This window comes from Mastacembelus armatus, chromosome 8, assembly GCF_900324485.2.
Source record: "Mastacembelus armatus chromosome 8, fMasArm1.2, whole genome shotgun sequence".
Taxonomy (NCBI): domain Eukaryota; kingdom Metazoa; phylum Chordata; class Actinopteri; order Synbranchiformes; family Mastacembelidae; genus Mastacembelus; species Mastacembelus armatus.
In genome coordinates, this window is record NC_046640.1 from 13,667,173 (window position 1) to 13,684,672 (window position 17,500).

Consider the following 17,500-nt stretch of genomic DNA (forward strand, 5'->3'; position numbering starts at 1 on the left):
CCTTTTTTTTTAAAGCGCTACTGCACATCTACTGTTATTGAACTGAGTTAACATACCTCTGTGCCTTATGAAAGTATATGACAGGATCAGGTCAGTTTTTGTACGTTCCAACTTGAAAACACAGTTTCACAATAATTGAAGCAACACTTTTTGTGTCAAATGGTCGCAATGAAAGTGAAATTGAAGCAGTGTGTTATTGCATTGCTCGAAAGAACATTTACTGTAATGAGTAACGAATTCACAGTCACCCAGGGGGCAGCTTTTCATTTTTTCTCTGTGAATGTCCAAAACTACACCTTGACAGTGACTCTGTCCTGTCCACTCCTTTTTTCACTCAGTTATATGTCTTGATTTTAACTGTTCTTTTCCTTCATCTTAATATTTGCATTGCTCCTCGTCTTCTCTTCTCTTTACTCTTGCTGCTACCCTCAGATTGCCTGTCCCATCTTTGCTGGCCTTCTGCATTTCTTCTTCTTGGCCGCCTTCTCCTGGATGTGTCTGGAGGGTGTGCAACTCTATCTCATGCTGGTGGAGGTCTTTGAGAGTGAATACTCCCGCAAAAAGTACTACTATCTCTGTGGCTACTGCTTCCCCGCACTGGTGGTGGGAATCTCCGCGGCCATAGACTACAGGAGCTATGGGACCAAGAAAGCGTACGTGTGAAGACAGGCCTTTTGCACCTGCAGATTGAGAAGTAGGATTATGCTATCCCCCCAGCTGGAAATCTAATATGCAGTGCTGTGTGAACGGCTCTTGCACCTCCCCGCGGACTGCCTTTTCTGAACACACTTAGCCAAAGCCTGATGATTAGCCTTCATAAGATAATCCGCTGAGACAGGGAAATGGTGTGTGCATGCCTATCTGTATGTGTGCATGTGTGTGTGTGTGTGTGTGTGTGTGTGTGTTTATTCATGAGCTTAGCTGCGTGTAACTCTCTGTTCTCCTCTTTGCTACTCCAGATGCTGGCTACGAGTGGATAACTACTTCATCTGGAGCTTCATTGGACCCGTTTCATTTGTTATTATGGTATTAGCTTTACTGTCGCACAGTATTATTTTGCTCTCGAGTTTAATATCACTGTCAAACCAGAAGTATTTCACCATGCTGTTCTGTTGACAGTGCAATGTTAGTGTCTTTGGAGTAAACTGTAAAGTTTACTACACATTTGATTCTTCCTATCTTCTGTTTTTAGCTTAACCTCATTTTCCTCATGATCACGTTACACAAGATGATTCGCAACTCTTCAGCACTCAAACCTGACTCCAGCCGCCTGGATAACATTAAGTGAGTTCAGATTATTAAACAGGAGTCATACCTTGTGTGCTTTTTATCAAGAAAGCTATATTTATGATAAACAAACCAATCAAATCAATTAATTTCCTCTGTGTATGAAGACATTAGTTGCTAACATATTCCCTTGTCCACTTCCATCAGGTCATGGGCCCTGGGGGCCATTGCTCTGCTGTTTCTGCTGGGGCTGACATGGGCCTTTGGCCTCCTCTTTATCAATGAGAACACAGTAATCATGGCCTACCTCTTCACTACCTTCAATGCCTTCCAGGGCATGTTCATCTTTATCTTCCACTGTGCTCTGCAGAAGAAGGTAATAATACCACACTGGTCTTTGCAAAGTGACTAAATATTATATACATTACTATAAATACACAAATGACATGTTATGGATGAATATCCATCTCTGATTTATATTTAAAAAGTGTTAGAATTAAGCCTCTGTTGCTCCACACTCAGTCCACCCTGTTGAAGCTGTTAGTCTTTCTTTTACAGGTCCATAAGGAGTACAGTAAGTGTCTGCGTCACTCCTACTGCTGCAGCCGCACCTCCACCACCAGCTCCCACGGCTCCCTGAAGAACTCCGGCCTGCGTGCCAACAACCGCTACTACAGCGGCAGCCAAGCTCGCCACGCAGCAGCCCACAGACAGGTGCAGAGAGGACAGCCCTACACAGCTAAAATGATGGCACAGACAAAGCAGTACAAACATGATGCTGGCACACCTGCCTGCTCATCCGTACACACCAATCTGTTTTAAAATAATGTAGAGTTCTTTGAACAAATTAAAAGTAAAACTGCCTGTGCAGCAAAATGATTGTCCTTGTTTTCAGTGGGAATCAGCTTGTTTCAGTGAAATGAAATGAAAAATTAATTTACTTGACTCAAATGACTCTCTTGATAGTATCTGACGTTTTTAGACAGTGTTAAAACAAAATAGAAATAGCATTTAAAATAGGAAATTTCCTCATGTAGCAGGTAGCCTATATATTTCCTTTGTTTAAAAGGTCTGTTATGTAAGATACTGAGGTACAAAATGAATGTACGTGTGGGAGTTTGATTGCTGATCAATACCAATGACTCACCAATTACTTTGCAAAGCCCTACGCTTACTTTTCTGCACACAGTCACATTGTTTTCAATTGTTAATGACAAAGAGAAGTGCAGTGAGTCAAACACGACCATTACGTTTTGTTCTCAGTGAAAGAGCAGTACACAAGCATGTAACATCATGATATGTGATGTGTTCATTAGAGGATTCTAATGAAAATCTGGTCTAATCAGCCTGCGTACTCACCTTTGTTGTGATGTTACTTTTATGTTTCCATTCCTGGCATCATTAATACTCATTAATTGAGATATCCTATGAAGTCCATGTGCTTTATATAGACACAGGCACTATACACAACATCTGGAAATAATATACATGGTGGCATGTGTAATGACACCCAAACAAACACCCATTCTCAGTTATCACAACTCTCAACAAACAGGCTTTCCCACAATATAATAAGACAATTCCTAATAGTAATTGTATTGATACTACAATCATGTATACGCATCTCGAGTTTGTTAGCACTCCTTATGATACCATGACGTACTATAGCTGTGTGCTGCTTTACCTCATTACTCAATCTTTTTGTCTGGCGTGTTTACTTATTTTTTCTTTGCAGATTAGAGCAATCTGGATGGTTTTGATTACAGCAGCCCCACTTAGTTACAAAGCCTACCCGCCACTTTTCTATATTTAACCTGTGTGTTTGCTGCCACTCACTGCACTCTGCACTTTCTTCCAGAGTCGGATCCGCAGGATGTGGAACGACACGGTTCGGAAGCAGACAGAATCTTCTTTCATGGCAGGAGATATCAACAGCACCCCAACACTGAACCGTGGTGAGGCTGCTCTCCATCGTTGCTCTGCTTCCCTCCTATTAGGTTATGCATACTTACATCCCTGAAGACACATAAATTCTAATATATTGATATAGGCTTACTATTAAAAACACTAACTACTACTACCAATAATAATAACAATATAGCAGTGACAATAATAGTTAGTGGACAGGAAATGTTAAAAAACCTCTGTGATCATGTCATATCAACATTTACAGGTTGATGAAACATATTTTCACATGCAAGATCTATTAAGGTTAATTAATAATTCATATTGTCTTGCCACCGGGGGGCCTCCCAGGAGTAGCAGCAGTAGTGTAAATTGAATAATATAATTCATGTGTACCAATGCAATGTTGATGTAATTAAGCAGATTTATGTCTATTTTGAATTATTGTGTATTTAAAATCAATATTTGAATCAATAATACATTTAATCAACTGTGCATAACTATCAGAAAGGGTTTGTAGACATATGCATTTTCACCTCATTTGTTCATTTTATGTTTCTAACTTTATTTTTCATTTAAAAACCATAATTATGGAGGCATTAGTGCCACAGCCATCAGCGACACTGAGATGATCAAGGTTGACTCAGGTTCCGGATTTTTTTTTGGTGGGAGGTTGGTGTAAGATGACACTGAGGCAGTCACTAAATCAGCCGTCACTCTCTATGCTAATTTCATCCATTTTGTTTTTAATGAACTGATTAGCGTGTGAGCGAACAGGGGGTAATTATTCTAATTGAGTAGAGTGACAGGAGCAAGGCAGGGGGTGAGGAAGAGGGTTGCTATGAGTGATCTGGATGGATGAGAGGTGTGTAGTTGCGTGTGTGTGTGGTTGGGCGGGCAGGTCGGTTTCCAGGGCTTTTCGTCACGATAGAGCAATCACCAGGCCTGGAGGAAACACACAATGTGGATCCTTCCATGTTGTGCTGTCAAACACAAACAACTGTGCTGTGAAGCCTTTATTTTCTGTGCTACTGAGAAAAGTTTGTCAGTTGGCCGAAAGTGAAAGACGGAGGGGCCCACAGGAGGGAGGGAGAGGGAAAGAGAGATAAAGAGAGAGGGGCGCTATCATGGAGGAGTAATTAAAGAGGCCGATTTTGCAGGAGAGGCGTTGTGTTGTTATCACTAGCATCTTGGATGTCTTTGATTTCTCCACTTCACTTCTTTATGAACCGCAATCTCTTCCTGACAATAGTAATGTGTCCAGAAGACAAGGCACACACACACACACACAGCCTCCCATGATTCCCCTTGCCCTACTTTTTTCCCCACTTAAAGCTAGTTCTTTTAATTTTCTACAGGATATTCCTAAGAGATACACACAGACTGCTAATCCCAACTAATTTGGTGGAGTATGAAAAAAAATCTGGCATGAAGAACTGAGAAAATGTGGTTGAGTCAAGACACAGTAGAGTAAGCCAGAGAATAGAGGGAGACGAGTTTGTTTGGCATGCCAAAAAGATGGACAGGGGAGGTGTAAGAGGATGGGGAAATGACAAATAAATAGCTGTGTGTGAGTGCATATCTTACTTTTTAGAATAGCCTGCTCCCTTGCTGTGTGATGAACGGTAGATGTGAGACCTGAAGGTTACACTTTGCCTTGGACTACTCTCCGTCATGCTGTCCTATTTTTAATTTCATGGCATTTCTGTTCGACTTGCCTCAGGCTGGAGCCATACATAGGCATTATACAACATTCTGAGTGTGCCATTTCTTTGAATTATATTTGTCTTGTAGTGGCATTCACATTTCACAGTGAAATTAACCGTGTTTCAATGGCTGCACCCCTAGACTACATAATGGCATGCATTACTGTTCTCCCCTGTCTGACTACATTGTCAGGAGTCAAAGGAAAAAATGAATGGCAATGCTCCAAACAGTACCTTTCCTCTGCAATTGTATTTTTACTCAAAGGTTACAATCAGCAAACATAAACATTGTGGAGAACACTGTGAAATGCATTAGTCCATAAAGCATAACAAAATAACCCCATATGAATAAATAGTAAATATTTTTATGATTCCAGATGTTATTGCTGTGCTGGAAACGTGAATTTCTGAATGTTACCCCTATTGTGCGCAGTGTCTCTCTGCTTGTACTTGCATTGCCTACATTTGAGGCAATGATAAGAGTCTGTTTATGATTATATTCATTTTTTTTTTTTATGTTTGTGTCTTGCAGCAACCATGGGCAATCACCTTTTGACAAACCCGGTGTTGCAGACTCGCACTGGTACCTCTCCTTACAACACTCTGCTGGCTGAGAGTTTCACCCCACCCTCACCTGGTGTCTTCAATTCTACCGGTTAGCTCCTCATAAATGCTCCAGTCTGTGTGAGCACTATTGTCAGCATGTGTGTGTATATACATACAGTATGCATTCAGCTTGCTGTTCTTCTGTCTGTTACTGTCAGATTGCACACACTCACTGCTGTATTCGAGCGCTTGCATGCATGCGCGTGTGTGTGTGTGTGTGTCTGTGTGAGCCTGTGTTTGTTGTGTTTTTTGTTTTTTTTGTTTTTTTCCAGACTATGTAGCTGTCAGACGGATTCACTAGGCTGAGCAGAACAGAGCCAAACAGTGCCTACAGCCTAACCAGCCATCTGGTCAGATCTTGAATCGTCATGAGAACAGCCACAAATTGATTAGAAGTTTAGCTACAGCTGTGACTGCCAGAAATCTTGAGGACAGTTTTCTTGTTCCCAGGCAGAAAAAGTAGTTGGCTTAAATCTTGACGGCCATAGAAAGGGATCAGACAGCTCGGTGGCCAGGGACAGTCCATCTGGAGGTGGGTCGGTCAGGTGTGAGTGCTCTCCGTAAATGCGTGTGTGTGTGTGGGTGTGTATCTGCTTGCATCTGTCAGTGGGACTCTTTCAACAGTCTTATAGCTGTTTCATCGCATTTGCTGCATTCCCTTTCCACTCTTTGGATGCCCATAACTCCTGAATTACACATATCCTGGTAATTGCTCTACTACAGTACCAATATTTACTTGGTAAGGCAGAATCCTGACCGTGTGTGTGGCTGGCGGCAGGCTGAGTGTGCACCCGCAAAGTATCAGGCCTCATGTCTGAGAACTGAAATTTAAGGCAGTGTTTCTGTTAAATATTTTAAAGCCTCTCCACACAATATATCAAGCCTGATGGCCACAGGCCTGGCAGCCAAGACATTTTTAGAAGAGAGTGAGAGAGGAAGTACAGAGAGCACTTCATTAGAATGTCTAATTACCCATACCACCACCGAAGAAGAACGTTGATTAAAGTCATACAACACATTAAATTTTAAAAATGAACACGCTTCGCTCTTTTTGGGTGGCTGTAGCTTTTGCTTTCCAGTGTGATTGTAATTTGGGAGAAAAAGAACAACATCTTTGGTGTGTTGAAGGAAAGTCGTAAAATAAACATTACAGCTACTGTACAAAGCTTCGTATGAATTATGTATGTATCCAGGTATCGCTGACAGAAGTAAATAAATATCCAGAGTATTTCCAGTGGCTTAGATGTAAATGTTGGAGGAATATGGTGTCAAACAAACAGGACTAAGTCTGCATAAATCAGAGTTAATGTGACTGTGCATGTGTTTGTGCGTGTGGTAAGAGTGGGGAGGTTGATCGTAAGAGAGAGAAGACAAAAGGGGCGGTTTTTTTTTTTTTTTTTTAATTCCATTAATGGTTCCCATTTGAAATGTCTTAAAAATGAATACATCAAGTTAATGTTGCATCATTAAAGAACACTTACTGACTAGTGTCTTTCATTTTATTCACTCTACATAACTTTCTCTGGGGTGCCCAGGAACCTTCCGTGACCCAAGTAAGTGTCATTCACCTCAGTTCACATCACTATAAAATAGTCCAGCTTACATTATACTGTCTGATATTTATTCCTCTTTTCTTACTGACATTTGAATCTGACTGTATAATAATACCAAAACCCTTTGTCTTTTGTCTCTCTTCCATTTGTATTTGGGTCCAGAGAGCACATTATCTAAGGCCCGTGACCCCTGTGGAATGGAAACCCTTCCCTTAAATGGTAATTTCAACAATAGCTACTCCTTGCGCAGTGGCCCAGGGGGTGGAGGTGCGGGCAGCTGTGACTTCCTAGGTGGTGGGGGTGGAGACAGTCCCTCGCCCCTCCTAAATCCCCGCAGCTCAGAGGCCCTGGGAGGGGAAGGCATCCGTAGAAACCTCTCTGATGCTGCAGCATTTGAGAAAATGATCATCTCTGAGCTTGTGCATAACAACTTGAGAGGTGGTGTTGGAGGAGGTGGGGCTGACGTAGGGGACAGGGGACGTCCTCACGGTGGGGTTGGTCGGGGGACAGCAGGTGCTGGGCCCGAGCCGTCTATGAGCATGGATGAAGAGGAGGACTTTTTGAGAGAGGGGCGGCAGCGCACACCGCAGGATGTAGAGCTGCTTTATAAAGCACTGGAGGAGCCCCTGCTGTTGCAGCGCGCCCAGTCGGTCCTCTACCAGAGCGATCCAGAGGAGTCAGAAAGCTACACAGCTGACCTCACTGAAAGCCTAGGCCACAGTGGCCACAGTGGCCAGAGTGCTGGTGTGCAGGGAGGTAACAGAGCACCAGACTCCCCTGCTCGTGACTCCCTGTACACCAGCATCACCAACCTGCGAGACTCACCTTACCCTGACAGCAGTCCTGAGCCCCTGGAGGTGGTGCCTCGGTCTGCCCAGCCTCCTGAGGAGCTGTACTACAGCTCTGGGAGGCCTGCGCTGGGCTCTCGTGGGGCCCCCATGCAGACCTTCTACCAGGCCCCACCCCGGAGACCAAGTGGGGAGGGACACCAGGCTCCAGAGCCTGCCCACAATGAGGGAGACGGACAGATGCAGCTGGTCACCAGCCTGTGACTTAAGCCAGAAAGAGGAAGTTGGGGACTACTGTGATGGCCAGAGCCACCTCCTAGCCTGCCTCATTCTTGCGTCTCTCCACTTTTTGCTTGTTTGGTTGCCTTTCTTTCTCTTGACTTTTATTTAAATAACAGATGAGGAAACAGAATGACCTTCAGGGGGAGACGTGGCTGCTTCTGCAGAATCAGCCTTTATTGTCAACACTCACCTGTCTTTTGGAGATGATTGATGGGTGTTTTTCCCTCAGAGCATTCGTCTGTTCTCTCCAGCCCTAGTCCTCTTCAGTTCCCCTGCTTACCCTTAGGCCAAGTCCAACAGTTTGAATGTACCAATCCACCCCCTTTACCTTCAGATATTTCAAAACTTTAAACTTTGTTAAAGTTTTATATGTAATTTCTCTTCCGACCTGCCTCCGGAGATGGGAATATCATTTTATATTTCATCTCATTTCCCTTTCTTACCATCCATAGGTCGTTTTTGAGTCATAATTTGATAGGAGTAGTTAGCTCTGGAGACAGGGAACATAGTATACTATTCTAACCTAAAAAATATCTCACAGAAAGCTCTTCATTGTTGCCAAAAATATCTTTTATTGAGCCAGAACGGAAACTAGAACATTCACAAGGTAAACACACACGTACTCTTACACATACACACTCACTCATCCAGAAGTGCTCATTACTGAACATCAAAAGTGAAAACAGTACTCCAACCAAGTAAAAGGGAGCAAGAGCTTTTGTTCCAAGCAGGCAGTGGGAGTTGATTCAGTGTAGTTGCCTTCATTTTCTCTTGCTATGAATCGACGACTCTGTACAGAAATGGAGCAGAGGCAGAGACAGAGACTGAGGAGGCCCTGCAACACTCCTCGAGAGCAGGACACCCTGCCCTCAAAAGACTGGTCAATCCTCTCCACTGGTCTCTTTGGTTGTTTGCTTTAGGCATTTTAAAATTTAAATGACTGCCTTGCTATTATTTTGAAGATAGTATTGAATTTGTTGACATTGGGTCTGCATCCTCTGGGGACTGCGAAAGCGGACTGGTGTCACCCCCTGTACTTTGCTGTTAGAGCCTAGCCAGTTGAAGTGGACTCGTCTCCTGTGTGTGGTTGTGACAAGCAGGACTGTAAATGTCGCAAACACACTGGTCAACCAATTGCTATAACCGTGTACATAGGAACCACACATGAATCTACTTTATTCCTACTATGTAAATAGAGACAACAGATGATCAAAAGCAACAAAAGTAACAAATACTATGAAAAATGACTTCTTGTACTGCAACAAACAGCTGAAAGAAAAAATAAAATGTTTTGGAGTTTGTGACCTGAATGATACACTCTATCTCTCTCCCCCATTGCTTGATCTCTTGCTCTCTCGCTCTTCTGTGCCCCAGCACTGTGTCATTCGGTGAAATTCCTTAGTGACCCGATGGAGATGGAGATGTGTAGTATTTTTATTTATACAAATGAAAAAGGGAACAAAAATATCTAGGCTCAATTTTTATGTAATATAACCCACTACATGTTGTGAATGTTTGACCTTTGATATTCCTGGGTTGGAATTGCCGAAGTCAGCAGGGGGCGGGAAGTGTGGGGCAAGCGAGATAGATGTCGTCAAATGTCATACTGTGCCTCACAGGCACAATAAAGCATTGTGGGTGAACAGCATCGATAAAGTGATTTGGTTTGTTCTCGTATTATTTGGAAGCTATAACCAGATTACTTACTTTTTAAAACCTTTGTTTTAGCATGTATGATAATGACATTTGTTTTGCTATCAGAGAATATTGCATTTTGCTGTTTCTTAAAGATAGTTTCAGCATTACCCCAGAGCCTAATGTGACAATTTGTTAATTTCCAGTGTGCATGCATTTGTGTGCATGTGTGTAAGTAGAGTATGAATGTGTCTAGGTTATGAGTGTGTGAGTATGCCAGGCTTTTGTATGTACACACACACACATTTGAAAGGCTACTTTTGTGAAGTGACTTGAGTGCACATCAGACAAGGGCAGATACTCATTTCAAAGACCTGCCATTACTTCTTCACCTCAAATGGAAGTTGTTCTTGTCATGGTGTTCAGGTATAAGGAGGACAGGAGACTTGAGATAACTACATACCAAGAAAAGAACAAGCAGGGTTGACCGATCAGGAGGAACATGTTTCCCGTGCGCCAGCTTATTGGAGAGATACATTTAAGAAATTAACTGTCAACAGAGGGCTGATCACAAGGCTCCTTTCACTTAGCTGAAATCTGTCTGACCTTAAAAAAAAAAACAAAAAAACACTGAGTTTGCCTTCTACGCTTTGTTTATAGGCATTTATTATGGTTTATTTATCAGTTTATCAGTTTTCATGTATGTTTTTGGAATATTTATTTTTATAGATTTATTCATGGTTTCTTTTTTCCTTTTTCTTTCTTTTTTTTTTTACAGTTTCCCTTACAAATGTATGCCAAATGAAAGTGCTTTGGTGTGTGGATGGAACGTGAGCAGAAAATAGATGCATTGACTGCAGTGTGACATTTGCTTAGGTCTGACTGTCCCACTTCTAAAAGAACCCAAAGGACAGCTTTTAGCTGTGGCTCCTGGGGCTGAAAGAGAAAGAGGGTTAAAGACAGATAAGCGAGAGGGATTACAAGGATTTGCCACCATTTATTCTTGTTATTAAAATCACTTCTGTAAGTAACATTGTATGGGCTATGGAGCACAATAAGGCTCATTCAGAAGGCCCTAGTGTCATCACTTGAGCCATAGGGGGAACATGTGCAATGGTAGTTTTGACGGTACATGACTTGGATTTGCAGCTGATCCCGGGAGCTGTCCGTGTTTACAAATGAAAAGACAATATGCACATGTATTCTGCTCTGCTGCAGTGCTGGACAGTGTAAAGCACGGATCTTATGGCACAGTGATGGGGCACTGTACCAAGACATCCCTCACTGGTCAGCTGAGGACAACTGAATGTATTTTAACAAGCAGGACTGAAGATACAACAAATCACTCCAGGGTGGAAGTGTTAATGGGAAACACAAGATGGCCATCATCTCCTTTATCCTCACAATTGTCATCACCATTATCATTAACTCCAGCCCTCCCTCACTGCATTTGACATAATGTGCTGATGCTGATCTCTAGTGCTCCACCGGGACCTGCCCCAGGGAGAAACACTGTTTGGGCTGACACTGCCCATGAGAGGAGAAATGTGCGTCACCTTGGGCCTGCTTCTCTTTTTCCAGCACCTCCCAGCTCCTTTTCTTTTCCTCCCTCTCCCCCCATCTCATCCACATTTTAATATCAATCTCAATGGACTCCATTAGTGCAGCACTTCTTTGAGAGTCTTAATTTGTTTTGTCAAAAGCTTTGTTTATCCCAGATTAATATCTCAATAAACAGAGGAGCGCTGTACTGTGGTAAATGGTAGTGATTATACAGTAGAAGGTCTGCAGCCCACGCTGTTGGATGGAGGCTCGCACAACGGGAGTTTCTCCACCATTCAAAGCCCTCGAAACCTCTGATTACAATAATAACACCGTGGGTACTAATTTACTGCAGTGAACTCACAGTCACTGTCTTTCCTGCTCTTTTTTCTGTCTCTGTCTGCAAATGTTTAACGCAATTCCCATTCCATGCCAGTAGAAAGCCTGTCATGCGCATGCTCTAGCGGTTAAGTGGGCACTTGTTTAAAAGGTTTGACACACCTTTGACACAGTGCTGTCTCACCCCTGTGGTTTAGTGTCAGTGGAAAGTGAGCTATAGCATTGTTCAGTCTATCATTAGACAGCAGAAGTCCCAGCAGAAGTCCCAGCAGGCCCACAGTCCATTCACTCACAGTTGACCCTTCACACAGACCTTTTTTTTTATTATTATTTCCAGTGATTTGTGCAGTCCATATAACACTACAAGTGCAATTGTGGTGGTGGTAGTGGTGTGGTGGTTGGGGGAATGATTTTCAACAGCAGCAGAAGAGAAAAGTGTTATTATATCTGCAAAGCGTGGTCAAAAAGGGAACATAGTGGGGACAACATTAGTAGATATTTCCGAAACTCAGAGGCAGTGGGAGAGGGGGTTCGCAGTGAGGCTGTGCAGGGTTGGGTCTGTAGATAAGGAGATGGATGTGCTGCTTTGTTTCAGATGGCTTTCTGTTGGTGGTTTGCAGTCCAGAGGTTATCACTTTATGGTTTAAATTGATCAGGCTGGCATGCCAGATCTCAAGTTCATAGAGTAAAACAAATCTCCCTGTAGAGAAAGAAAGATGATGTGACTGTTTGGTCTAATGGATGCTTCCTTTAAAAAAAAATGTGAAAATGAATCCACTGCCACATCAGCCGATTAAAGCAAGATTTTTAGAGTGCTTACAAATGTGACAGGCTTTTCCTATAGAGATTTTTAAAATGCAAATATAAACAATGATAAAGTAGAACTATTTTGTTACTGGTCTCTTGTTACATGTCATGACTACTATACAGTACTTATAGCGTAGTTTTAAGAACATGTAAGGGTATGGCATAAACCCACTGATAAGGATTGTGTTTCTCTTTTGTGTTGAATGTGTACTGGGAGCTGTGCCAGCATTTCAGGCCAGCAGCCATCTTTGATGCACAGGGTGGGACCAACAACAGAGGGGCTTTTGAGTAGGATGGGGGGTTCTCCAAGTGCTAAAAATGTGAGGCCCATTCTACATAGAGACCCCAAGGTCCAAAACCAAAACAAACATATCCTTTGACACATAGACATATATCCAACACTCATTCTCTGTCTGTTAGGTACTTTTATATACTGAAGTGGAGGAAGGCATGGATCTGCTGTTTACATCACAACACCCATTCACATACAGCAGTAGCAGGCTGAGTCTGTAATCAGTTTTTTTTTTTTTTTTTTTTCTATTTCTTCCTTTTCCTCCTCTGGGTGCACCGACTGTGTGAGTGGGGAGAAGTTGAACTGTGCCTGCAGGTGTTGATCAAAGGCTGTAGTGATCTCCATCCCATGAATGTCCATGGGGCTGCCAGAAAAAAAAACAACCCCACCACGGTCCTTATGGTAGAATAGCTAGCTATAGGTGGTGCGAATGGAATATCAACTAGGGGCTATATTAATGAGCTCAGTACAGTAGAAACCAGTCAGTATTGGACATATCCAAAATGCATACATACATGTATGGGAATATATTATTGAGTCCTTGTGGTTTTACATAGCAGACTGTAGGCATTGGTAGAAACAATGAGTACTGACTTTGTGCCATGTGGGGTTCTACAGTACATATAGCACCATTTACAGAGCTTTCTGTGATTTTTTTTTTCTATGAAATAGATAATTGATCATGTACTGCTGAGACATTTGTAAACTGAGGTTCATATAACACCTTGATTTGGTTGCTATTATCTGTTTTTAATGAGGAATAATGTTCATTTGTTTTTAGATTTTTTTTTTTTCTTATGGTCATTGCTTTGACAGCTGTCTGGGCCAAAGGGGATGATTTTCTGTGAGTGTCATCGCAGGTCAGAAAGACCTTGTATCAGCACATATTAATAAAAAACTATTGAAAATTTATACTGTTCATGCTTCAGGATTTCTCTTGGAACACCTTCAAGGGGCTTAGATGTGGTTTGTGTGTGGGTGGGTGGGCGGGTGGTTGTGCTTGTGCATGTGCCACTGAGATAAAACATGACAGCACACAGAAATTATTAATCTTTTGCTGTACCATATGCACATAAACTTCAATATATCTATAGTACTTTATGATTCAAATTGGAAATGAAAAGGCATCTTTAAGCACAAACAAAATGGTTATGTTTTATTCATGAACTGTCCTGCATGTTACGACAGCACTGTGCTGCTCATCTGTTTACCACGGGAAGCTGGGGACTGGAGCCAAGCATCCGAGTCCCTTCCTGAGTCAGCTCCCCTTTGAACCACACACTGTACACTATGCATATGCAGATTTGACCTGGTGGTTTGGATGATGATTCTGTCAAACACTGGTCTGTGTCCAAAGCTTACTACACAAAGTGTTTAAAGAGGTGTAGAAAAAAATCCAAGCTGTCACTTTAGGAGACAAAACCCAGAGCCCCAGCAGCGATCAGTAAGGGTCTCACACACTGGGGAGGATGAGAGAACTGGTCTTATATTCATCTTCAGAAAACAAGGCTTTGTTTTGCTACAGTAACCTTGATTCACAAGGTCCAGCTATGGTGAAGCTTTTCAACCACCACATATATAAAGTATGTGTGCATACTTGCACACCTGTGGACATACTTGCTCAGCTGGATTCAGCTTTACAAAGCATCCGTCAAGGTTAATTAATCATATGGTGTGGTGTGATCCCCGATGTAATCTTTTAATAACTGCAGTGTGAGTACAGCTTACTGACTTCTGAATGCAACACTGTTTGCTTGCAGCTGTCTTTTAAGCCACTGCAGCACACAACAGTAGGCGACCTTTAGTACACTCCAGAGTCAGCATAAACACTGTGATCAACTAGAGATCAGTTAGGGATAATACATCTAAGTGTTTGGGTTATTGCAGCCCATCTAAGCCTTTCTACCCCTGATGTGGTGTGATCATTGTTCAGCTCCCACTGAGTTTTGCTTCCTTGGCTGCTTATAATCCTGTAGAGTGTGATTGGTAACTAATTAGCCAATATCTAATTGCTATGAGCATCAGTGCATGGCATATTCATTCATAATTACAGCCTTCCTGCAACTTTGCCAATCCCATGTACCTGTTTTTATGTCATACTGTATGCTATATATGTATGACCCACCCCCCTACCCATCCAGCTGTCTACCCACCCTCTACCTCACTCATGTCCTTTCACTGAAACTCCCTGAGAGAGAAAACTCAGAAGCCTTGATCATTCAATCACCATCTTTTCCCTGGCGCTACACTAACACGTTCACATACTGACATATCAAACACGAGCAAAAAAAGCCTCTAACACCTTGGCACATTCACTTTTTGGCACTCCGTCCATCTGAGAGGTAAAAAGTGTACTTTTCAAGGCCATTGCACATTTAGGGTAAACTTAAATTAGAATCAGACACGGACAAACCAAGACTTACACTAGCTCTCAGCAGATCCCAAAAGATAGCGAAGAAAGAAATATGAAATTCAAAATGATCCCCTGTGTGTTTAACTGTTACTGTAATTACTACCAAACCTTAACCCATAGGTCAAACAACACTTTTAAGTACTGTAACATTCTGTGGATAACATTTATATTATCAAGTGTACTTACTGCCTCTAGTTGATACAAGCAAATGCGATACTCAGAAAATTAGTGGTCAATCCAAATATGTACACGCTAACTTCACAGAATAACCACACAATTGTAAATCAGCGGTACAATTAGGGAGGAATGATTTATTGAAACAAAAGATTTTTACATTTTTAGCCCTAATCAGAGTTTATGATTATTGAAATACAGTATGATATCAAAGATATATATTGTATAGGTGTTAGTACAGATAGGACATTTCAAACTATTACAATTTAGACTGAATCTGCATTAATTGAGTTTGCATTACTCAATAATATAATAAATCTCGGTTCCTTTGTACCTCAGTGTTGCCGAACTTATGACTATTTACTGCTCCCTTGTGGTATAAAGTTGAAACTGCAGGGATCTTGTTGCATTTAGTAATTTAGAAACCAAGATAAAAATGATATAAAATCCAGGGTGAAATAATTGATTGTTATTACTAAATTAGTCATGATTGCTATCACAATGTCATTATTACTATATTGCAGTTAATCAAAAATAGCAAAAAAAAAAAAGCATACAGCATAGTACAGTATATAATCGATCAAAGAGAAATATAAACCATCACATTCAATCTCTGTATTCCCATTCAAAAATAAAAATGTTTCTCACGACACAAAAAACATTATTTAGGAAGGATAAGATAAAAAAAAACACGTAAACATAAAAAGACAAGGAAAAAAAATGCATCTATACATGTATATATCAGCAATATTATTATCTTTTATATACTTTTAACCCATTGAAACAATTCACTGTAAACAGGTATAACATAATAGCATATAAATAATATGCATATATTTACTTTATAAATATTTATTTATACTATTATAAATATTTATTTATACTATACATTATTCTCAATAATATATTCAATAAGTTGTCTCAGCTGTATGTGGTACATTTTCTGATATGTTTTGGTCCACCCATCCTATGGTTAAGCCGCACATTAAAAAAAAAAAACATTAAACCGGTGTCTTTAATTTGAACCAATACTGGGATTATTGTTAATATGAATAACAAATATAAATAAGCATGGTAAAAGCTAATTAAAATAAAATTATCCAAATCATTCTCATCTCTGTCTTAATGACATGCACTAATACCCATCAGTACAAAATTCTGGCTCTGGATTTGTAAAAAAAAATCTTCTAACACTTGAAAAAGTATTTTTCCTTCAAGCATGTTCTTGAAGGAAAAAAAGCATGGGTTAAAAAAAAGTGCTGGACTTGATTCCAAAGGAGCTATCAGTAAATGTACCTCATATACTGAGAATACTCATATATGAATAATAATATCTATTATTATTATTATTATTATTATTATCATCATCATCATCATTATTATTATTATCCTTATTGTTGTTGTTGTTGTTGTTTAGTATTTATATATTGGTTCTTCATCTTGGTTGTTGACTTCACATCACCGTTCTGCAGCAAAGAAAAACATGCTATGTCAAACCCAGTTGGTGCAGGTGAGTGGGGGGGGGGGTAATTTTAACAGAGAAAAGTAAAGCAGGTATTGAAAGCTTCCTACTTACTGGTGCAGTGGAGCACCTGCTGACATGGTCAAAGCCGTCCTTGTTCACCAAAGCTTCGGCTTCACCTGTCATGTCAAAAGCTGGGATGGCAGTTCTGGAGACAGAAACAACAGGGAAAAGAGACATGAACCACTGCACAGTCACAGTAAAGCTTGGTTTATGCTCATTTCAGCAGTCAGATTGGCCATTCAGATTTGGGATGAGGGTGGGAGAGGCAGTTCATAAAGTTACTTCTGACAGCTGTCCAAACATCAGCGACAGGCCAAATTAAACAATGTACAAAGGAGACTGGAAATCAGAAAGTGACAGAGCTTTTTGTTTGCAAGCAGTGCAGCATGACAGAGAGCAAGAGGCATCTCACCCCTGAATCAACAGCCACAGTTGTTCAGTTTCATGATCTTCACGATCGCTGTCACATGGAGTATGTGCATTGTACATCTCCCTGATCATGGAGAAAAATTCATAGCCATTATCAGTGGGCTTAGCAACACCTCATGGTGAGAGCTTCAGGTCATCTGATTCACTTACCAGGATGATAAACCTGATTTTTGTTCACACATATTTTTAAAGGGAAGCATTCTCATCTCACTTGCTTCAACTAGCCATGAATGCAAAAATGTACATTATTAAAATCTATTCAGTTCTACTATAGTAA

General features: G+C 41.1%; 2 protein-coding genes across 3 annotated transcripts in view; one reads left to right on the forward strand and one right to left on the reverse strand.

Moving 5' to 3' along the window:
- Positions 1-9,265, forward strand: part of LOC113140600 (adhesion G protein-coupled receptor L1-like) — a 113,743-nt gene extending 104,478 nt beyond the window's left edge. The window contains exons 6-14 of the mRNA XM_026324504.1: positions 433-653; positions 960-1,026; positions 1,193-1,284; positions 1,435-1,603; positions 1,786-1,941; positions 3,086-3,182; positions 5,371-5,493; positions 6,980-6,997; positions 7,160-9,265. Coding sequence (XP_026180289.1) covers positions 433-653; positions 960-1,026; positions 1,193-1,284; positions 1,435-1,603; positions 1,786-1,941; positions 3,086-3,182; positions 5,371-5,493; positions 6,980-6,997; positions 7,160-8,049 — 1,833 coding nt within the window. The 3' untranslated portion in view covers positions 8,050-9,265. The remainder of the gene's footprint in view (positions 1-432; positions 654-959; positions 1,027-1,192; positions 1,285-1,434; positions 1,604-1,785; positions 1,942-3,085; positions 3,183-5,370; positions 5,494-6,979; positions 6,998-7,159) is intronic.
- Positions 9,266-15,386: 6,121 nt separating this feature from the next.
- Positions 15,387-17,500, reverse strand: part of LOC113141689 (uncharacterized) — a 4,592-nt gene continuing 2,478 nt past the window's right edge. For both annotated transcript variants that reach the window (XM_026326264.1, XM_026326265.1), the window contains 3 exons: positions 17,207-17,287; positions 16,846-16,939; positions 15,387-16,735 (listed from right to left, as the gene is read on the reverse strand). In XM_026326264.1, the coding sequence (XP_026182049.1) occupies positions 16,661-16,735; positions 16,846-16,939; positions 17,207-17,287 (250 nt within the window). In that variant the 3' untranslated portion in view covers positions 15,387-16,660. The remainder of the gene's footprint in view (positions 16,736-16,845; positions 16,940-17,206; positions 17,288-17,500) is intronic.